This window comes from Cotesia typhae, unplaced genomic scaffold, assembly GCF_013202065.1.
Source record: "Cotesia typhae breed Kobodo isofemale line unplaced genomic scaffold, CoteBio_Ctyphae scaffold_13, whole genome shotgun sequence".
In the NCBI taxonomy this organism is placed as follows: domain Eukaryota; kingdom Metazoa; phylum Arthropoda; class Insecta; order Hymenoptera; family Braconidae; genus Cotesia; species Cotesia typhae.
Window position 1 is genome coordinate 12,884,142 of NW_027423774.1, and position 24,524 is coordinate 12,908,665.

Here is a 24,524-nt window from a genome sequence, read left to right on the forward strand (position 1 = left end):
GTCATGCTCGTAAGAATTTTAGAAAATAAATTACCTACTGAAATTAGAGACAAATGGTCAGAAACGTTTACAGATGACAATACTCTTCCAACCTTTGAATCTTTTAGTAAATTCATTACGAATTATGCCTTTAGACTTAGTACACGGCATCATGACCATCGCAATTCAGATCAACCCTTTAAACGAAAACGCAATGACTATTCAGGAAACATTTCTAAAACCCAGTGCGGAGAATCATCCACTAGAATACTGATGACTACTACTGCTAACATTTGTCCAAACTGTAAACAAACTCATCCCTTATTTAGATGCCAGAAATTCAACTCATTGACTATTGACCAACGCATTAAGTTTGTTAGAGCTTCCCGACTCTGTATTAACTGTTTACGTAATCACAAGGGACTTTGCAACTCAATACGATGTAGACTCTGTAACAAATTCCACCACACTATGCTGCATTCTGCGCAAACTCCACAAAAACAATATTCTCATAACAAAAACAATACAACACTTACTTCTAAGCCTGAATCAACTATTGTCACACCAGCTGCCAAGGACTCCACCAAATGACTATCTATGCACAACCTAACCACAGCACTTAGAATGCCACATTTTCAATTAATGATGAGCGCTCTCATACACCTACGTGATTTTGATGGTAAATTCATTCAAGCTCGTGCTTTACTAGATACTTGTGCTACTGCCAATTTTATCACTGAAGATTTAATAAATAAATTAAAGTTACCAATTCAAAATTGTGCTATTCCTATTGGCGCGGTTAATGGAATGCAAACATTCTCTAAACATCTTATACAAGTAGTATGTAAATCTTTGAATAGTAAATTTCAAAAATCATTATCCTTTCTAACAGTCAGTAAAATCACCGATTTAAGTCCTAATGAAGTATTTCCTCGTGATAAAATACATATACCTAATAACATAACTCTTGCTGATCCACTATTTCATCTTCCACGACCAGTAGATGTTCTTATTGGTTCTGGAACCACCTTAGCTTTGCTGTCAATTGGACAAATAAATCGCTCACATGACGATTGTGACTTAATCATTCAGAAAACCGTGCTTGGTTGGGTTGTAGCAGGGGGAGTCAACGATGATAATAACACACAGCCCGTATCATGTCAACTTTTAGACTTATCTAACCAATTAACACGTTTTTGGACAATAGAAGACATTAGTCCCAGGGGATCTAGAACTGTAGATGATTCCCTTTGTGAAAAACACTATCAACTTAATACTACACGAGATGCAACTGGGAGATACACTGTAAAACTACCCTTTAAAGTCGACAATGTAGAATTTGGTAATTCAAGACAACAAGCTTATAAGAGATTTCTCTCATTACAGAGGAGATTGAATTTAAATCAACAACTTAAGATTGAATACAATAAGGTAATGCAGGAGTACATCGACCTTGGTCATATGGTACTTGTATCAAATGATCAAGAGCCGGGCTACTTCTTACCACATCACCCCATCATTAAGACATCTAGCACTACCACCAAGGTACGCGTTGTATTTGACGCCTCTGCAAAATCCGACAAAGGTATCTCCTTGAACGAGGTTCTACTGACGGGGCCTACTGTACAAGATAACTTATTCACTATTTTATTACGTTTTCGTAGTTATGTTTATGCTATGACTTCTGATATTGCTCAAATGTACCGACAGATTTTAGTCCATCCGGACCATCACAAATTTCAAAGAATTCTTCATTATCATGATAACACAATTAGTACTTTTGAACTACGACGAGTTACTTTTGGGGTATCAGCAGCTCCTTTTCTAGCCACGCGTACAATAAACAAATTAGCTGATGACGAACGTTACAATTTTCCAAATGCTTCAACCATACTTAAACGAGATTTGTATGTAGACAATCTGTTAACTGGAACAAATTCTTTATCTGAAATTTTGCAATTACGTGACGAAATAATTCAATTAGTAAGAAAGGGGGGTTTTGAACTCCGTCAGTGGGCCTCCAATCATAAACATGCATTGGATAACTTTGATCAAAGAACTCTTGACTTAGATTGTGCTATTAACGATGATCCTATATCTAAAATTTTGGGGGTTTATTGGAACTCTTTAACTGATGAATTTATCTACACTGTTAATTGTCTAGATTCTTTAAGAAAAATAACTAAAAGAACAATCTTATCAGATGTCGCAAAAATTTTCGATCCACTTGGAATATTAGGTCCAGTAGTACTTGCTGCCAAAACTATGATACAAGCATGTTGGAAGGTAAAGTTTCATTGGGATGAAGCAATACCTCAGAATTTGCATACTCATTGGTGTAAATTTGCTCAACAATTACCATTAATTAAAGAATTTGCTGTTGATCGTAATATTGTTATTCCTAATGCTATTTATATCGAGATACACGGCTTTTGTGACGCCAGTCAAATAGGCTACGGAGCCTGCTTATATATACGATCAATGAATCAACAAGATCAAATCATGGTTAATTTAGCTTGTTCAAAATCCAGAGTCGCGCCAATTAAAGATATAACTATTCCTAAATTAGAACTATGTGCAGCACAATTACTTTCTAAATTATACAAAGAAGCACTTCCTGCATTTGATTTCACATGTAACAAAACAATTTTCTGGTCAGATTCAACTATAGTCTTGCAATGGCTCAAACGTTCACCTCACAATCTTAAGGTTTTTGAATCCAATCGAGTTTCAGAAATACAAGCTCTCGGGAAAGACATAGAATGGCGTCATATTCGAACATGTGATAATCCAGCTGACTCTTTATCTCGAGGTCAATTACCTTCTGAATTTCTTAAAAACAAAATGTGGTTCAAGGGTCCTACGTGGCTTTCACAGGACTCCTATACTTGGCCAATTTCAATTCAGTCAGTTCCATCAGAACTACCAGGTATGCGAAAAAATACTTGCTTGCTTACATCCACCAATGACCTATTCCAACGCTTTTCATCATATTCCAATCTTATTACCATCACATCATTATGTTACTGATTTAATTATTAGAGAAACTCATAAAAATTCATACCACGCCGGTATACAAGCTACTTTATCAACCTTACGCCACAAATTCTGGTTACTGGATGGGAAGGGCAAGATACGGCGGATTGTCAAGAGATGCGTGGAATGCATTCGACATCGCCCTGTATTACTTCAAGGGAAGATGGCTGACCTGCCTAGTGCCAGAGTTACAGAGTCCGCCGCATTCTCACATGTGGGAGTAGACTATTTTGGACCTTTATTCATAAAAGAACGAAAATTCAGAAATCGAACTAAGATTAAGGTTTACGGATGTGTTTTCATTTGCATGGCCACGAAGGCGGTCCATCTTGAGATTGCTAGCGACCTGACCTCTGATGGCTTCTTGGGAGCTTTTGGGCGGTTTATTGGTCGCCGGGGGGTCCCATCTCATGTTTATTCTGATAATGGTACCAACTTCGTAGGCGCTAATAATCAATTGAACGAACTCTATGCTCTTTTTACATCTCAATCTCATCAAAATCTAATAAATGATTACGCTATCAGAAAAAACATTATCTAGAAATTCAATCCACCATTATCACCACATTTTGGGGGCATTTGGGAGGCAGCAGTAAAGTCCTTTAAACATCATCTTAAGAGGGTAGTGAAGGATCAACTTCTCACCTTTGAAGAATTAAATTCTCTAACTATACAAATTGAATCTATACTTAACTCTAGACCTTTATGCACGCTATCTAGTGATCCTAATGATCCTATAGCATTAACACCTGCTCATATCTTAATAGGTCGCCCTCTCACAATGCTGCCTGAACATGATTTTTCTGATGTTCCAGATAATCGTCTTAGCGTATGGCGATTCATCACTAAGGCCAGACAAGATTTTTGGAAACGCTGGTATCTAGAATACCTCCATGAACTCCAAACTCGTCAAAAATGGCACACAACTCAAGGGGAAATCAAACCTAATCAGATCGTATTGTTAATGGACAAAAACCAACCATGCATGCTGTGGCAACTGGGTGTAGTGGTCGAACTGCATCCCGGAGATGACGGAGTTACTCGGCTCGCATCAATCCGAACATCACGAGGATTGTTCAAACGGAACATCACTCTATTATGTCCATTACCTATTAATACTTGATCTAATAATGTAACAACCATTGTATTACACCATACATTACATGCCATAATCTTTCTCATACATTCGCAACGGGGGGAGTGTGTTTGATGTCGGTACAAAAGAGATTGACTAAAGCGCTCTCATGAGTGTATTCAAACTTTAAACACCTATACTTAATATCTAACATGGGTCATTCTCATGGCAATTTCTATGATCGTTCTTATGAACGCGATGTCAAGTGGCGGCTGCACATGCGCCCCATGATTTAGCGGGAAGAAGACCGGGAGCCCGGGGCACGAGGCCGGTGGGGACGCCATGAGCGGCAGTTGTACTGGGACTAGTGACTAGTGCAATATACCTGCGTTCTCTCTGACAAAGAAATTATTCCATTGTGTTTTATTATTTGCTAACGTAATTAATTATCAGTTAATTATCAGTTCTCATACTTAATTAAATTCATTGATTCGACATTTGTGCATTAATTTTAAACTTAACATAAATTCGTGGTCAAATATTTAAGACGTTAATAAAAAGTACGTCGTACTTAGCGTTTAGCATCGCGGCCATTGTCTTCAATCGCGTGATAAATTAGACGCAATAAATTATCATTGTTAAAAGTTTGTCAAGAATCTTCAATTCAGTTTCATAATATTCAATTATAATTAAAATCATTGTTAATTAGTTATATTTTGCAAGTGTTAATTGAATTTAGTCAGTCGTAATTATTAACTTAACTTCATTGATGTGCTTTATTTAATTAAATTTAATCGTGTTAATTGTTAAATTCAAATCAAATTTACAAGGTACAAGGTACATTAATAAATTCATATGTTTAATAATTTGTTGAGTTATTCAGAAAATAATTTAAATTAAATAGTAAATTCTCGCGTAAATTAGTAAACTATATTCAACTACTAATTTAAACAAAATATTCAAATCATTTAAATCAAAAATAATTCGATCCTCTCGGATCATAACATAACTTGATCCCACTGATCAAGGATTCGATCCCAGTGATCAATTCATAACATAACTTGATCCCACTGATCAAGGATTCGATCCCAGCGATCAATTCATAACATAACTTGATCCCACTGATCAAGGATTCGATCCCAGCGATCAATTCATAACATAACTTGATCCCAGCGATCAAGGATTCGATCCCAGCGATCAAACTTATAACACAACTCGATCCCAGCGATCAAATTCAATACTTGAACCTACTGGTTCTTTCAAACCATTCTAAACACACAGTCAATTCTCTTCCGATTACAAACACACGATCCTTTCTGATCATAATTACATTTTACATCTCTACTGAGATATTAACGGTTGACGGTTAACCACAATAACCTAACGGTGGCTGAGATCTATTCTCACCCCTCATTGCACAGCAGTGCAAACATATATACATTCATATCAACACACATATTCATTCACATATCTCTCAACTGTAACATCTTCGAGGAGTTTTTCTCTAGCAATTGCTAGAGTTTTCTCCTCTTGGGGAATAAATTAATCACAATTGTTCACCCCAACACCGAGTCTTTTATTTTAAACAGATAGATCCTGAACCAATTCCTAACTAATCAACTACATATAGAAGAATTACGGAAATTCTCCTTAGTGGAGAATTTGCGACAATACATATACTAAACATCTATCATACTATTACATCATAAAAACTATAATATTTACTAAATCATTCATATCACCTAAAATTATATCTGCCAGTTTAATTTATTTTAATTACAGCTGCAGACCAATAAAAAAAAATTAGGAAAAAGGTTGACCCTGACGGCCATCCTTGCAACTTCCCGCTACTTTCGTAATTAAGCGCTCGATATTGCACTTATTATGTTTTTGAGCTCTTCGAGCTCAAAAATCTAATTTTTGTGTAGTTTTGAGCTCTCTGAGCTCAAAAGTTTAATACGAGTTTAATAAATCACTATTTTTGGAGTTTTCAAATCGCAATAACTTTTGAATGGATCAACCGATTTTCACGCGGTTGACGGCATTCGACGCAGTTTTATCATCCTCATAAGTGATTTTCAGGTTTTAATTGATCGAACCGAAAATTTCAGAGTTACCCCGAAAAAACTCTTTTTTCGGTTTTCTTTCGTTCACAATAACTCATGAACGAATCAACCAAATTTGACCGGACGGGCAGCGATCGACGCAGTTTTTTGATGTTAAGAACTGATTAGTTTTTAGAATTGATCGGTAAAGCTGTTTGAAAGTTATTTCAAAAAAACCACTTTTTAAAAAATTTTTTTTTGTAGTTTTTTCACAATTTCTCAAAATCTACTGGTCTGAATCGGTTTAAATTTTCAGGAAATCTAAGTTTGGTCAAGCCCTTTCGAATGGTACCAACCGCGATGGAATCGGTCAAGCCGTTCAAAAGTTAGAAAAGCGTTACACACACACACACACACACACATCATCGCGGGAATAGTCAAGGAAGCTTCCTAGGACCTCAAAATGTCAAGATCTGATGAGAATTCAATTTTTGAAAAACGGGATGAAACCAATATCTTCCCGATTTTTGAAAATCTTCAATTTTCTTAGCGGGAAGTTAAAAAAACAAAAACAAACAACAATTAATTAATAATTAAAATTCTATTTTTTATATTCAGTCCAGTAAATAGATCGAAGTCTAGAACGGAGTTTCGACCATTTGCTCAAAACCTGAGAATTGATCGACACTTCGATCTATCCCCCGGTGTCAATTACCACGATTGATATTTCTTAGTCAATTTACTACTATTAAACTATACTACTATTAAACTGTTAGTAGAATTTTAGTAGATTTTAGTAGTAACTTTTATGAATTTTGGTGAGTAATCACCTAATAGTGGTAATTTTATATTTAAGCGCTCAAAATTGTACTTACTCCGAGCCCAAAAATCTGGGAAAAGTTTAATATAACACTATTTCTTAAATTTCAAAACCGCAATACTTTTGAATAAATTAACCGATTTTCACCCTTCCAATAGACCAAAAAAAAAAAAAAAAACATAATAAATTTCAAAAGGGAAAAGAAAAAAATAAATTACGAAAATTTTTGATTCCAAAATTGAATTTCTAAAAGTAAATATTCAAAATAAATTTCCAAAAAATAATTTCTAGATAAATCCTCGAAAATAAATATTCAATAATAAATTGCAAAACTAAATTAAAAAATTGAAATTCAAAAGGAAAAATAAATTACAAAATGTTTGATTTAAAAATAAATTTCAAAAAATAAATTTTCAAAATAATTTTAGAAAATAAATTACAAAAATGAATTTCAAAAAAGAAAAATTTTCGAACTATAAATTATTGAAACAAAAAAATATTTTGAAAAACAGAATCCAAAAAAAACTTTTTCAAAGTGGATTTCCAAAATTAAATTTAGGAAATAAAAAATTTTTTTTTGTAACAATAATTTCCCAAAAAGGAATCTCAAAAATAATTTTTCACAAATTGACAAAAGATAAGCCACTCAAGGTATTTGCAAAATAATTATTATAAGTTTTAAAATAATTATTTTAAGTGAATTCTTAAAATAGTAAAGTTTATATCAATACAATTTCTCAAAAGATTATTTCTTTATTTCAAACCTTGAAGATTATCGTATTATTAATTATGAAAGAAAAAGAAAATTTAAATTAGCAGATTAAATGTTATACTAAGTGAAAATGCTTCAATAGTGCGCTGTTACTAATTAATGTAAAGAAAATAAAATTCTCCGAACTAGACAAAGAAACGTGCGTCATAGACCTCGGTAGCTTTATGTCGATTATTTTACTTAAATCAATTTCTTAAAGAAAGAATTTCTTTCTAAGCAATTTATAGGCTACTGGGTTTTACTAGTATGATGATTATTTTATTAATTTTTATCCCCTGAGTAGCTGTGAAATGTAGAAAAATACTACCACGAGCTACTGGGTTTTGCTGTCACTTCCGGTTTACTAAAATTATTTTATTTTCTTAAACTTTATTTTGAATAAATAAAAAATAAATTTTTTTATTTTAAAATTTAATTTCACGTGATTTCTACGTTCAAGAAAATTACTAAGTAAAAAAACAAAAAAAAATTTTCTTTTTTTTTTTTTATTTGCTAATGACTGAAAAATTCTTTTATTCAATTAATTATTAACTAAAAATTTATCTTTTTCCACACTTTCTTCTCTCTCTGGGATTTTTAATAGTTGGGTGTCAGTGTAATGGGGTTGACCGCTCAGATTGGCTCCTTAATTAAATAATTAACTAAACAAAATTGAAAACTAAAATTATTAACAAAAGGGCGCCACCAGGATTTTTAATCACCGTTCTTGGAACCGGTCCAGAGCAGAGAGCTTATCTTACAGGGAGAGAGAGCGAGGAAGGTGATCTGAAATAAATAAATTTTCATTTAACAATATACTCGCGATTTATTTATAACAAAAATAAGATAACAAAGTATACACGCTCACACTCACACACAAAAATTTTCTTAATCCCGACAGTACCCTCTTACGGAGCGTCTATACTGCGGTTTCCACTTAAATCGCGCTGTCCACCAGACTCTCACGCTCTAAGATTTGGATCCATCTACTCGGTAAAACATCAACAAGTAGAGTTCGTGATAATTAACTAAGTCGCGCAGCCCACCAGACTCTCACGCTCTAGGTTTTGGATCACTCTATTCGGCAAAACATAAAAAAATAGAGTTCGTTATGCACTCCACGATTCCTCTGCTCGGCAAAACGTCAACAAGCAGAAGATTGTACACACATTACCCACACTAATCTATACACACATGTCTCACACTTCTTTACACACTCTGATTTACTTTATTTTGTTTTTTTGAATATAAAAAGGAAATTGATAAAAATTTACTTCTGCAAATTACTACATTGACTCAACAAAATTCAGTCATCAGCTAATAATTAAATTTACCGAATATTTTCAATTAACAATTTAATTCTCTAAAATCCGAATTTAATCCGACTTATAATTTTGATTCAAAACTAGTCACGGGTTTAATTCTCAACATAAAATAAATCAAATTCTTGTAGATTTTTTTCGACAATTATAATAACGAATCTCGGACTTAATAAGCCACGTTGCTAAATAATTGCTTAGGAATTTTTTCACGATGACGACATAAAATTAACAGGATAAAATTTTTCCGGAACTTAAATTCAATATAAAATTTCCTCGTGGGATTTCCATATTAGTTAATTAAAAATTATTAAATAATAAGCAATTATTCTCAGTTAATTACAATCATAAAGTTTGGCCAGGTTTAATAAAACAAATTCTCAATAATTAACATTAAATAAAATATTTGCGCACTCAAAACAGACGACAATTTTTATGCTAGCGCGTGGTGACTTTTTGACCTTGGGTATACGTTAACTGCGTATCACGTTTTACAGAATGCTTAACTCATCTGCGAGAATACCATAGAATTTTCTCGAAGAATTTCTATTCGATGTTATTTTATTAAACAAAATAGTTGTACGTGAATCAATTTTCCCGATGTTCGGAATTAATTATAACTAATCAAATAATAAATTTTTATGATAATTAACACCACAAGGTCCTTGAAGAGATCTCGGGTTTAAATCCCCTTGAGGTACTCTCAATGAAACTAGCGAATAAAAAATTTCAATTAATCAACTACTGAATTATAATTGTTAATTATTGAGAAAAGTTCATTATTAAATTGATAAATTGATTAAACGATCCAATTAATAAATGGAAAAGGAGAAGTAACCGAGTATTGGGTAAACCCCGGTACACTTCTTTCCCACAGAGTAATTCTTGATACCTTGACGAATAAAACGACGATCTAACTCACTCGTTGAGGATGAAGTCCTAGTTGTAGTTGACTTCCTTCGTCTCGTCACTACTCTGGGGATCGGTCCTTCTCGATTTCCTGTGGCACTCTCTCTGGCGGTCACACTACTTCTCCCTTTTTCACTGCACGGCTCACCTGTAATAATCCAAAACTACCCCCTCCTATTCTCTTTTTAGGCCCGAAGATCGAGACGCGCCAGTGCTATGTCGAATAATTATCGATATCCGGCGACTTATCGATTAAGGGTAATTTTACCCTGTTACAACTTATAAATTACTTATTGAAATTTTCCATTTTAATTTACGGTTAACGTGTTTCCAGTTTCCCGCAGGAAAAAGTGCGTAACTGACCGAATAATAATTAAAACTAATGGATTCAAACCGATGTAAATGCGGAGCAAATTAAACGGTTGATCCCTTATATTAATGAACATATCTATTTTTACGTCTGCTAGATGACCGAGACCCGCTTGAACTAAGTGCAACGCAAATTAGAACAAAAGCCCTTACAGACGGCGGCCCGCTTTAACTAAGTGTAGTGCAAATTAATTAAAAGACCTGAATTTAATTTTATCACGTTCGCCCTATAAACAGGGACCCACTTGATCTAAGTGCAGCGCAAATTAAACCAAAAGCCTCTACGAACGTGGGCCAGTTAACAAAGATACTTGAATTGAAATAGTTAAAAGACATTGGGCGGTGGTTACCGCCTCTTTTAAAAGTTCCCGCTGCTTAGCTTGCAGAAATCCCCATCGGTCAGTCGGCAGTCGCAACGATATTAATATTAAGGTGGTTTTCGCGCATAGGTGGGTGTTCCATCTAACGCGGGAATTTTAAATAAAAAGAAAAATTTTCGGGCGGACATAACACAGTTATACGTAATATCTAAGTCATTTTCATGATATCACAGAGAAGTAATAAACTTACATCAGTATGGTGACAAAATTATAACACAAATTTTTACATCATAATTGGATCATAAGACAGGACAATTTCAAGTCATATTTACATAAACTATTGAAACATTTCTATGACATAAATGACGTCATATTACAGTTGTGTTCACTCGATATTTTGGTTTTGGTATGAATTCTTTCTGAATTGGGTATGTATTCACTAAAATTACATGTTGATTTTAGTGTTGATTTACTCAAGTTTCATTCTGGTTTTAATATGTATTCATTCTGATTTCAGTATGTATTCACTCAAATTTAATTTTGGATTTAGAATGATTTTATTGTGGTTTTAGGATGTATTCACTTTGGTTTTACTCTGGATACATGATGGACAAATGTAACAAACACACTTTGAAAACGCTCTAGAATCAATATGATTTCAGGAAATTTCCTGAGTGTTTATCTAGTGTTTCCAGAATAAATCTAAGGTCGCGAAAGTATATACTTTTATTAAAATTATATAATTTAGAATATCTGATAAAGAAATTGTATAATAAAATTATTTGAAAATTTTTGTCACAAACTTCAAAAAATACCTAAAATTAACATGATCAATCTGTTGTTGAATACAGAAAAAAATATATCTCGATTATAAAAATTTCATTTATTGCTTTCTACATATTTTACAATAAACACTTTCAACTGATTTAATAAAACCATCTATTCATCTTTACACTAAGTGATAACTAAAAAAAAATCAAAAGATTACTGCTTTTTGAATGATTTCAAATATTTCGTTTTTGTATAGTCAGATCTTGTTATGATAATACTGAATTTTTTGGATAAAAGCATCAATAATTTTTAACCGTGAACGAAATTTGTTCCCTCTTTTTTTTATTTTTTTTTTTATTTTTTCAATATTTATAATGAAATAATTATGTACAAACAATCGATTTTATGTAATTACTACGAATTACTAATAATTTTTTAATTAGAATTCAAAAAAGCTAACTGTTACAAATGTAAATTGAGGTATCGAAATTACAAAAGTATGGGAGACAATAAAAAAAAACTTTTTTGAGACTACACTCTGTTTGAGTTCGGAAATATCACACTTTAAGAAAAAAACATCATAAAAAAAAAACTTGTTATTTGTTATCAATCAACTTTTAATTTCGACTCCTTTGAATATAGTTTAAACTTTTTATGATTACTTCTGTTTTCATATTACCTATCAGAATTTGAAAATATCTTCATCGCACAACTTTGATGAAGTATTAGTTCCAGTGATTGATTTTATAATAAATTTGACTAGGTCATCATTTTTTCCGGATTCAAAGATCTGTTTTTTGTGATTCAAGTTTCAAAATGCTTATAAATACTTGTAACGTACGTCATAACTTGCTGCCATTCTGGGCGCTCTAATTGACACATGTCGCTAATATTCTAGAAGTATAAACAATGTTGAATTTAATATATATTAACTATTAATTGTGAATGAAAATAATTTTTACGTACTAATGTCGTTGGAATTCCTACGCTTTCAGCTGCTGAAAATGCTAAATAAAAATTTTTCTTCTTATCAGATGGATTTAAAGAATCATAAGGTATTTTGTCGGGTAGATATGAATGGAGAATAGCACAAAGTGCGAGACCATCATTCCAGGAACTACTGAAGTTCGTTATATCGATGTTTCGATAACCTATTGTTTTATTTTGACACCATTTAAGTAATGCATTTCTCTTAGAACCACCATTTTTAACCAATCCACATAAAGGATCTTTACCAGTAAGATCTGTTATACTGTTTCGTTGGACAAAATCAATAGTATTTACATTTAATGTTGCAGAATCCAACAGTTCTTTTGAATTTAAATTTATAAGTGTAGATTTCGATGGTTCTGTAATTTGTATAATAAAGAAAATATTTAAAATACTTGATTTTAACATTTAATTGATTTGAAAATTGCTATTCTTACCTGAAAATGTTAATTTCTTATTATCAAAATTATGAATTTTAATCAAATTCGGTGAATTTGTAACACTGATAATGCTATTGATTTGTTGTTGATCACGCAATGAAGATTTTAAGTTCAATAAATCATTAGCTCCAATAGAATTTAAAGAAGATGTAGAGCTACTTTGACTGCCTGGTCCTAAAATAATTATTGTCAATTAAATCCAATTCAAATTCTTCAAGACTTACTCCAAGATGAACTTACCAGCTTTTGCTTGCTTAGTAGCGTTTTCAATACTTTCAATCAAACATTTTACAGATAGTCTAGAATCTTGCCGTGAAAGATTAGATTTCCGACGAGCTACTACTTCTTGTTTAACCTCAGTCAATATATTTTGTTGAGTTCCGGTAGGAGGCAAAGTTTGTCGTAACGCCAGTGATACATTTTTCTGATTGACTGAAAAATTAATTGACTTATAATAAAACAATTCACTTGTTTTATTAAGAACAACTCAGACATTAACAAATTATAAAATAGATACTAAGATGATTACATCAAAAAATTTTTTTAACATTTTTTTATTTGTCCACGGTCATATCGATTTATTCTTCAAACGAAAAAAAAAAAAAAAAACGAAATACAGATTCAATTCAGAGCGAATAATTGAAAAATTGAAGTTTTAAGTAATTAAAAAATTTTAAGATTTTCATATCATCTTTTAAGAAACTAAACTGTAATCTGCTAAAATTAAAAAATGCTGAGGTCTAAATCTAAAAACTAGAATTTTTTAGGGTGATTTTTTTCAAAAAAATTTTTTTCTCTATTCGGTTATGGTAGGGGTTAATACTTAAACTTATAGAATTAAGTTAAACTCCAATAAATTATCATATGCACAATAATACCTATCGAAAATTCTTATATAATGATTCAAAAAGAATCTCCAGCCATTCTTAATAGAAAATTGAAATTATTATTTTTTTTTCTGAAACATTTCTGATACTTCTAACCTAAACATAAATCTGCAAAGATTAGTACTGGTCATAATAATTTCAATAATGTAGAAAATTTTTCAAAATTGAAAAAAATTATTGCACTTAGGGTAAATGCACCAGTTATTCACCGATGTATATAAAAATGGATTAATTATTATTTTACAAGGATTTCTTTTTCTAAGTGTATTACAAAAAAAATGGTATTTCATTATCATAATAAAAAATTGCGCAGTGATTAAAGCTTTAAAAAAGTATTTTATTAATTTAGTGATATTCATTGACATAATGTAAAATATTTTTGTTTTATTATGTTAATTAAAGATCAGATTCCAACTTTTGTGGAAAAATAAAGTAAAATTATAAGTTTTGATGTTATTTTAAGACCGGTTAATTATTGGATCAGAGGCTAATTACCCAGTAAAAAATATGCATTCAGTCATCTACTGGACCCTCTGATTTTATCACGATCCGATTAATGACCCTATATTTATAATGCAAGCTTCTTAACTTCAAAATTAAATCTGTAAAGTGTTTAGAGTACTTAAATCATTCAATGTTTTGTTAAAAGTTTTTTAAATATAAACATAATTATAAAATTTATATTTATAACCAAACAATAACACTTAAAATCTTTTTTGGTTAGTAAATTTTATTTTGTTGTAATTTTTCCAGTGAGCGGTTATTAAAGAACAAATTATTATAAGACAAAAAAATTGCTAAGCAATGAAAAAAAAAAAAATTTGCAAGCTAGTAAAAAAGCTTAAATTGAAAAAAAGAAGAATAAAAAAATCTCAAATTTATTCAGAGGAATTATCGTCATCAGAATAAATTTGTGATTATTTGTGATCTAAAGAAATCTGATTTTCTCAACTCCGGGCGGAAAGCGTCAATTTTCCTTCCGCTGCGCTAAACGAAAATGCCACTTTCCGCCTCCGTCAAGGAGAAAAATAGTATACACACCATGGGCAGTAAATAAGAAAGCCTCAGATCACATTTTTATTGACCTCGGCTTCGCCTTAATTATTGCCTCGGACAATAATTACATGTGATCTGAAACATTTCTTATTTTATTATCTTAGATGTATAAAATGCTATTTATACTAATTATTACTATTATTTATATTATCTTATAAAAACGTATGATTTAGAATTATACTGTAAGTTTAGCTCAAAGTGCAATGTCTGTGAAAGATAAAGTTAATACTTGAAAAGTGCTGAATAAATTTAATTACAAATATCTAGTTTACAAAATTAATTATATTTATTTCGACGGTCAATTAATTGGAGAACGGTCGGTCATTTATTGAGTTTCCTCGGTCAATAATTGGTGATTCTAGTATTGCAACACTTCAATAACAAAATTAATATAATATTGTTAATTTTTTTTTACAAATAGTTGTTAAGTATCATCAATTAAGTATTTAAATTTAATAAAATCCACGATAAATTGTTGTTAATAAGTTAATAGTTTTTTTTATAGCTTAGTACAAGAAAAGAAAACTTTGATTAGTCAATAATTGGTGCATTTATCCTATTAAATTTTAAGAATGAAAGAATTTTTTTTTTTCGTAATAATGTAAGAAAGCTCTTTTACAAACTCAAGGAAAGTAAAAAAATTACTGTTTTTATTGTTTAATTAAAACAATTTTTTGGTTCCTTAATATATATGTTGTTGATAACACGATAGTTTTTGAAAAATTTAATGAAAAAATGACAGTGACAACATACCATTACTAAGCTTTTCTAGTTGAGCTTCAAGTAATCTCAATTTTTCCCGTAATGTCCTATTTTCCATAAGAACACGTTCAAGTTCAGATTGCGCTTCTGTTTTAAAATCATTTGCAACACGAACAGTCATTAATAAATCATTTTGAAATTGTTCCCACTCAGCAATTTTTTCTTGCCGTAATTTTCGTTCATTATCAAGTGCTTGTTCTAAATCATAATAGTGATGTTGTGCATCACGTTCTCGTCGTTGAGCTTCACTCAATAAAACTTTAAGCTCTCGTTTATCTTCTAAATGTCGTTGACATTGATTTTGCAACTCCGCTAATGAGTCTCGAACTAGTTGTAATTCCGTATTAGCTGATATTCGCTCATCATTTAATTGGCTCAAGCGATATTCTAAATCGTTTATGGATGATTTAGCATTATTACGTGTAACCTGTAGAAGTTTGTCTAGATTAATGATTGCATAATTAAATTAGGATTAAATTAATAATAAATTTAATGAACATACTTTGAATTCTTCTTGTAATTGTGAATATTGGTCTTTTAATCTGTCATGATCACAATATGAACGAGCCAATTGTTCTTGTAAGGCAGCAGCTTGTGTTTCGAGAGTATCTTTTTCTCGTCTTACCGTATTGAGAAGTTCATCGGCTTCACTTGTTGTTTCAAATTGTTTCGAAGCTTTCAATTCTTCAACTTTGGCACGAGCATTTTCTAATAAAGTTACAAGTCGATTGATTTCGAGACTTTTATTTGCAATTTCTTGTTTAATTTCAGTCAATTCTGAACTCAACTGCTTTTTTTCTAAATTATCTGAGTCAACAATTAACTCAAGGTGATGAACATGTTTTACTAAGCGTTCTAATTCATTTGCATTTGTTTCAGCAGATGCCCGTAAGCTTTTTAATTCTGAAGTTAGCTCTTCCTGTTTATAAAGCAAAGATTCTCGCTCTTCTTGTGCGCTCTAAATTTGAATGAAATTTATTATTTTTGTGAAACCTAGGTATTGGATCAGAGTACTAGTAATTAAACACTTATCAATAACTCATTTTAGATTTTTTTTTACAGAAATAATTTAATTTAAACCAAGAAAAAAATTAATAAACACGTTTTAATGATATTAGAAAACTATTTCAGATCTTTAGTTTACAGCGTCAAAAATTTTTGTAATTTTTCATAAAGAAGAATTTCATAATGTTGCATATTTTCCTTTCAATGGTTACTTGGTAATGTTAACATTCATATATTCGTAATAATTTCTCTGTTTTTGAATAGTTTATCGATATAATTAAAGAGAGTAATCGTTATTTTTATATCATTATGGCCGGATTTAATCATGATCTATTATCAGTTATTAACTTTTTATCTATGGAACGATTACTGAATCAATATTGATTTTTTATAAAAAGTTTTGGATTGGTATAAGCACCTCTTCAATTGAACTTTATAAAAACTGTCAGTAATTAATGATGACATATAGCTTTTCCAATTTTTCAAAATGAGTTGAGTAACTATACTAAGAAAAAATATTTCTTTTTGAAATAAATGATTATGATTATAATAAAAAATCTGGAAAACGGTTGACCCTGAAGGCCATCTCTCTAACTTTTTGCTAATTCCATACTCAAGCGCTCAAAATTGCATTTATTACGTTTTTGAGCTCTCCGAACACGAAAGATTCGCTATTCTAAGCTTTTAAGCTCTTCTAGCTCAAAAGTCTGATAGAAGTTTCAGAGCATAGTATTTTTAGAATTTTCAAACCGCAATAACTTTAAAATAAATGAACCGATCTTCATGCAATTAGTTCAATTCAACTTGTGGCCCAGCGTCTTAGGCTGTATTGCAGCTTCAGTCAGTCACAATTAAAGATAACAAATAAAAATATAAACAAATTTAATTTTTAAACAATATCATTGAAAATACAATGAAACAATTTTTTATAATGAATATGAGATAGACAAAATTAACTAATAATCGAGTACAAATTTTACAAAACCTTATGTTCTATTTTCACACTATTACAGGATCTTAAAATTTAATGCTAACCGTAAGATGGACGGTGTGGCTTAATGTATATAGAATAAATGAAAGTAAAATTTAGTATAGACCGGATAGCTCAAATGGTACAGTAACCGACATGTCATCGGAAGGTTCTGGGTTCGAATCCCAGTCCGAGCTATTTGAATTTTTTCTCGCATATTCTATACACTCACATTAAGAAGTTCCTCCCCCTAATCCTTTCTCAAACCTTTCCCACCAAAATATCCTGTTACGTGAATGTTGGAACGCTTCACGTAATAATTATCTGTAACTCCTATTCTTTCCCGCTTCACAGCATTATTTTCAAATTTTAAAAATGTGGAACGCTTCACGATTTTGCGTATCATCCTTGCGCAGGGGCAATTTGATACCATAAAAAAAAAAAAAAAAAAAAAAAAAAGTATATAAAGTTTTATATTTTTCAAATGAAATTTGTCCCATTTGTTGGGAGTTTTTCTCGTTGTTGCACTCTTTATCTATTGCTATTTAGATAGCAGGATAGTCATCCTGCGCAAGGATGACACGCAAACGTGAAGCGTTCCAAATTTTTCAAATCCGAAAATAATGCTGTGAGACGGGAAAGAATAGGAGTTACGGATAATTATTACGTGAAGCGTTCCAACATTCACGTAACAGGATATTTTGGTGGGAGAGGTTTGAGAAAGGATTAGGAAGAGGAACTTCTTAATGTGAGTGTATAGAATATGTGAGAAAAAATTTTAAATAGCTCGGACTGGGATTCGAACCCAAAACCTTCCGATGTCCTCAATAGGACATCTAAAATTTTCTATATACACATAAGAAAAAACGTAAGTAAGTAAGTAAGTAATTCGAATTGAACCGATCGGAATCTACCAAACGGCGTTCTAGAGAGTTTAGTTCGAGAGATATTCTTGACGAAATATTTGGATTCAAGGATTTTTTCAACAGAACTCCGACATTTTTTGGAATAACTTCCAAACAGCTCTACCGATCGATTCTAAAAACTAATTAACTCTTAACATGATAAAACTACGTTGATTGCCGTCGGTCCGGTCAAAATCGGTTCTTTCGTTTGTGAGTTATCGTTGACGAAAAAAAAAAACCGAAAAAAGTGTTTTTTCAGAATTGCTTCGAAATTCTTGGTTCGATCAAATTAAACTTATAGATTCTTTATGAAACTTAAAAAGTTGCGCGAATGCTGCCAACTGCGTAAAAATCAATTCATTTATTCAAAAGTTACTGCAGTTTGAAAATTTGAAAAATTGTGTTTTATCGAAGTTTTATCAGACTTTTGAGCTCGAAGAGCTCAAAAGCATAGAAAAGTTGTCCCTCTAAGCTCAGAGAGCTCAAAATAACACATAAATTGTATTTTTGAGCTCGGAGAGTTCAAAAACATCACTAGTGCAGTTTTAAACACCTGATATGAAATTAGCGGGAAGGTGCACGGATGGCCTTCTATCATTTTTCTAATTTTTTTTTTTTTTAATATTGCCCTGAAGCTTTAAATTCTTTGTTTTCGCAAAAATTACCATTATTAACAATTGTTCGATTTTTATTCATTTTTTCAGTGGAAAAAATTTCTTTGTCTCAAAAAACTTGTTTTTTTTTCGATCAAAAAGATTAATTTTTTAAGAATTTGAAAAAATGAAACAACAATAATTGAAATTTGTTTTGAAAAATTTTATTTTCAAAAATTTTTTTTTGAACTTTTTTTCTCAAAATTTGTTTTCTTCACGTCTTCAAAATACTTTATTATTATAAAAAAAATTAAAAAGTCTTTAATTATCACTGAACGATGCTGCATTATAGCCTGAGACGCTGGGCCACACGTTGAATTGAGAGAGCCTGGCGCCGAGCAGTGAAATTTTCTTTTAGGATATGGAACTTTAATAAATAACGCGTATAACAATTTAAAAAAAAACTCAATTTTTTCACCGAGAAATCAATGAAATTTTCATTTATTAACTCAAAAGTTGATTAACAATGGGATTACAAACAAGTAATTTTAAACTATTAATATTTCTATAAAATATAGATATTTGACGATAAATCCTGAAAATTTCATTAATTTATCTTTAACCGTTGATTCGTAATCTATTTTTTCATTAAAAGTCTGGGAGATAGGCAGGATTTGGTAATATAATTAATAAAAGAGTTTTATAAATTATATTCAGCATTTATTAATAAAGAATAATATTAATAAGTATTACACGAGGTGTATATATTGACGACGTGTCTCGAATGAATGTAGTTGGAGAAAATTTGGAAAAAGGACATGCGTGTGTGCATCGGCGTGTGTGTATAATACATGCTGTGTATCGACGCAAAAAGCATGCGCGATGGGTCGACGACAAGCATAGTGTGAGTAATATACGTGTGAGTGTTACTATCTCCAACATTCTCCCGTAATACGAGCACGTATTACTCCGTCTCACTCATTCCCAGTGCTTTCGTGATATTAGAGTATCTTTCTGTGGTTAGTGGCTTCGTCAAAATGTCGCCGATCATCATCTCATTTATCGGCATGTGCGCCAGTTTTATCGTCTGGCTCTGAACTGCTTCTCTGACGAAGTTGAATTTGACCCTGACGTGTTTGGTTCTGTTATGGAACTTCGTCGCCGTTGTTAATATAATTGCGCCCTGATTATCGCAATAAATTTGTCCTTCTGAGAATTGTGGGATCCTCAGCTCGTAGATGAGTCCTCTTAGATATATTGACTCTTTGGTAGCTTCTGTAAGGGCCTGATAATCAGCCTTCGTTGTCGATAATGCCACAGTTCTTAGTTTTCTGGATTTCCAGCTGATTGCAGCTCCTCCCAGGATAAATGCGTACTCTGTGTGCGACTTTGAATCGGTGGGGTCATTTCCCTAGTCGGCATCGCTATATACTATGATTTTTCTAATTGGTTGTCGATATACAAGTCCCAATTTCGACGTTACTTTCAGGTATCTAAGTACCTTTTTTGCAGCTCCCCAGTGCTCTTTGTTTGGATGCTCGTTAAGCTGGTTCAGCACGCTTACCCTGTGCGCAATGTCTGGTCTCGTCGCTACTGATAGGTACATGAGCGATCCGACTAGCTCACGGTATTGTGGATTCGTCATCTGCTTTTCGGCGTCTTTTGCGGTTCTCAACTTCGACGTTGGGCTCGCTGGATTGCTCTGAGGATTGCAGCTCACCATGTTGAATTTCTTCAGTAGATCCTCAACGTACTTTCCTTGACTCAAGCTTACCTTGCCTGCCTCTTATTTAATTTCAATTCCTAGGCAGTATTTAGCTTCTCCGAAGTCCTTGATTCCGAACTCTTTATTGAGACCTCGTTTTAGATCTTTGATCCATTTTTCGTCATTCGACGTAGCCAGGATGTCGTCTGCGTACACATCGATTAATATTATTTTTCCACCTTGACTGTATTGCAACAGACATGGATCTGATATTGTTGGCTCCAATCCCAACTTCTGGAGTACGGTTTTCAAGCGTTCGTACCACTTCTTCGCAGATTTTTTCAGTCCATATATTACTTTGCGCAATTTGCAAACTTGATCACCGTCTGCAAAGTTCTCGAGCATCTTTGTTTGTCGTCAAAGCTTCCATGTTCAGCTCCTCGTCAATTACTCCGTGTAAGTACGTCGTTACTACATCCATTTGATGTAATTTTATTCCCCTCTCCGTCGATAATGCTGCTAGTAACCTGATGGTGTCCAGTCTCGCCATTAAAGCGAACGTTTCGTCGAAGTCGAATCTAGCTAGGTCTTTAGAAAAAGCCCCTGGCTACTATTGGTACCTTTCAACGCGTGATTCCTACTACTGCGTTTGTTTTATTTTTCAAGATTACCTTTGAGCCCATGACTCTCCCTCGCTCTAGTCGTTTTTCTAGCTCCCAGGTTCCATGTTGCAGGTGTAAACGTACCTCATCAGTGATTGCAGGCTTCCATTCGTGTGCGTGTTCACCTTTCGTCGCTTCTCCGAGCTCGATATCCGCCATGTGAGCCATTTCTTCGATGAATTTGACCTCTATCGTCTCAACGTCGTCTTCTAGGTTTGCGACGTCGTTCGTTGATGTTTCAGCTCCACTTGCACCTATTTTACTACGCGCTCAATTGTCGATTTGCATTAGTGATGTATTGAGCGGTCTTTTTTTGCCTCGATTTTCTTCGCTCGCCTGGTAGAACACGTCGTTGGGTCCATCTGCTTTTTCTTGCTCTATTGGTTCATCTACACTCTTTTCGTGGCTGGATGCATTGCTTGAAGCAACATTTGACATGTGGCCAAATGCTTTTGCGCCAAATACACGTAGATGTCTCAAATCTGGCTTATTTCTATGCCATAACTCGTATATAGTTTCTCTTTCGTTGCTTCTGCTGCTGGGACATCGGTTTTTCAGATAGTTCGCAGTATTTACTGCCTCTGCCCAGTACAGTTCTGGCAGTATTGACTGAATCAACAATCATCTGGTCATGTCAACGATTGTTCTATTCAAACGCTCGGCTACGCCATTTTGTTGTGGCTTGTACGGCACTGTGAGTCGTTTCTGTATGTCTTCACGTTGCAAAAATTCGCCGAATTGCTTGTTGCAATATTGTCTGCCGTTGTCTGATTACAAGGCTTTGATTTTCATGCCTGTTTGTTTTTCTGCAAAGCTTTTATACGATTTGAAAGCTTCAAATACCTGAGATCTTTTACTAATAATGCATTATTAATTTTATCATTTACATTACCATTTTTTGTTACTGCTGTCAGGTACGTCGTTCCTTTTACCTTCGTTGTCGTCGATGCGGTGTTGGCCATGTTCAGTGTTGCTGTACACTTCTGAAGATCTTCCATCATCTCCTCGTTCGCGCACATGTGCGTCGTACAGCCGCTGTCCAAACACCATCTCGATGTGGATGTCACGTTATTAACCTCTTCTGTTGTTGCGACTTCAAAGTACAAATTTTGAAAATTGGCGCTGACGTTTTTCGCCGTGCCGTTTGGACGCTGCGGGCATTTTGATGCCCAATGTTTAAGGCTACTATATATATATATATATATATATATATATATATATATATATATATATATATATATATATATATTGTGACCCAGATATCGGAAAAAGGGTCTAGAGTAGGGGAGTGGGACTGAGTCGGAGAGAGAGGGCCGATGGCTAGTGCAGGACAGCTGAGGAGTAGGGCGCGGAAGAAGGGACAAGGAGGGAAACGACGGCAGTTACCTACTCTTCGTTATTCATGTTCGCCTGATACTTCGACGGGCGTATTCTCTCGAGAAATTATTATTTAACGTTGTAAATAATCCGGTTTCTTTATTTAAGTTATTATTTATGAGTGCAGTATTATTATTCTAATTATTAATAATAATAATTTACGATATTGAGAGTATTATTCACTAAAAACTTGTGAAAATATTATTTATCTAATTTAGATTTGATTATAAATATCTAAAACTATTTTTTGTTTAGTTAATATCGTTTGTTTAAAACAATTAAGGTTTAATAGTTTAGTTACCAATGTTGAATATCTAGACGGGTTAATAATTAGTTAGTTATAAAAGTATTATTTTGTTTACGACGATTATTTATTGTGATTATATTTCTTTAGTTTATTGAAAGAAAAATAATGTAATTAATTTTGGAAACAAATTACTGTAAATTTCCAATTTATAAAAGAAATTATTCTAAGTCCCAAGCCGATTTAGTATGGGAAAGCGGCGAATGGATATAAAATGAAAGAAATGACGATTATTATTTAAAAGAAAAATATTTTATAACAGGAATTTTCTAAGTCCCGAGCAAATTTTAGTATGGGAATGTATTCTGTTGAATTTGTATGTAATCTGTTGATATTTGATTGTCGATGTGAAAAGTAAAACTCAGAATTTGACGAACCGAATGGTTATAGAATGAAGGAATGCCAATTAATTTGAAAGTTTGTAAATACCGTATAGATGGCAAAAACGATCATTCTGGTTCGTTGTAAGTGAGTTTTTGGGAAAATGATAAAGCCCAAAAATTTTGCACGGAAGAGGGAGTCTTGTGACAGAGTGTTATTGAGGGAATATTCTTCCACCAATAACAGCTGGAGGGACATTACCTTGGTTCGTCTAGAACACTGGTAAGTGTTCAAAAGTACCTTTTGAACTCTCAACAAGATTTGACTTCCCCGGATTTTTGACCCTCTGTCGAAAATCTGGTAGGTAATCACAAGCCGTGTAGGTGGGAGCGGAGAGGATACTCTCCATCCGCTCTAGGGGTAGAGATTTAGGCCCAGGGTGACGGCTAGTCTCCTGGGGAACGGGTAACCAGTTTTTGGAGTTCTAGTTCGCGATTTTGACGCTCACGAGAGTGAGAATGAGTGAGAGTTTGTTTTGTACAGACCAGTTTTGATCGGGCCGTGATACGCGTGCGTTGACCGACGTCATGAAGTCATTTTTTTGTATTATTGTCGTTAGATTTAGTCGTTGAGGTTTGATAACCAAAAATTGTACTACGAGAGTTTTGTATTTTTGTTTCTAACCTTTTTCGTTAACCTATTGAATTGATTTTGATAATTAAATGAATATTTTGTTTCTCTATCATAACCTGTTGACATTTTGAGTTTATTTATTTAGACGTAGTTATTTATAGTTTATTTATAAGTAACTGAGTTCTGCTGGTTTTATTTCGGATCGTATATTGTTGTTTAACCCCCCTTTTACCCTGGACTCCGGCGAGCTTCAGATTCGAGCGAGGGGGCATTTTGTGTCGCAGTATCGTACATAGTCGTTCAGCGTTTATTCCTCAAAAGAATAAACACTCAAAAATTACCCGTCACAATATATATGTATGTATATATACTTCTCTTTCAGCTTCGGGTTATTACGACGTTGATTACTGCTTTGCCGATTTCCAGCGTAGAGAGCGTTGTGATCGACCGCTGTATCGACGGCACGTCGACTTATATTTTCGTCCATAATTTTCCCGATGAGCACTTCTGTGTTCGGCAG

At 32.9% G+C, this 24,524-nt stretch overlaps 2 protein-coding genes across 2 annotated transcripts in view; one reads left to right on the top strand and one right to left on the bottom strand.

Annotated features, from left to right (window-relative positions):
- Positions 1-624: 624 nt before the first annotated feature.
- On the top strand, positions 625-3,239 carry LOC141535191 (uncharacterized). The gene is made up of 2 exons (XM_074255023.1): positions 625-2,908; positions 3,022-3,239. Exons 1-2 carry the CDS (start codon positions 625-627, stop codon positions 3,237-3,239), a joined length of 2,502 nt encoding a protein of 833 aa, XP_074111124.1.
- An 8,254-nt stretch (positions 3,240-11,493) lies between these two features.
- The window catches only part of LOC141535146 (cytospin-A), a 38,798-nt gene continuing 25,767 nt past the window's right edge, over positions 11,494-24,524 (bottom strand). Inside the window, exons 3-8 of the mRNA XM_074254961.1 lie at positions 16,032-16,487; positions 15,521-15,956; positions 13,065-13,256; positions 12,822-12,998; positions 12,361-12,743; positions 11,494-12,288 (exon numbers count right to left, since the gene is read on the bottom strand). Coding sequence (XP_074111062.1) covers positions 12,199-12,288; positions 12,361-12,743; positions 12,822-12,998; positions 13,065-13,256; positions 15,521-15,956; positions 16,032-16,487 — 1,734 coding nt within the window. The 3' untranslated portion in view covers positions 11,494-12,198. The remainder of the gene's footprint in view (positions 12,289-12,360; positions 12,744-12,821; positions 12,999-13,064; positions 13,257-15,520; positions 15,957-16,031; positions 16,488-24,524) is intronic.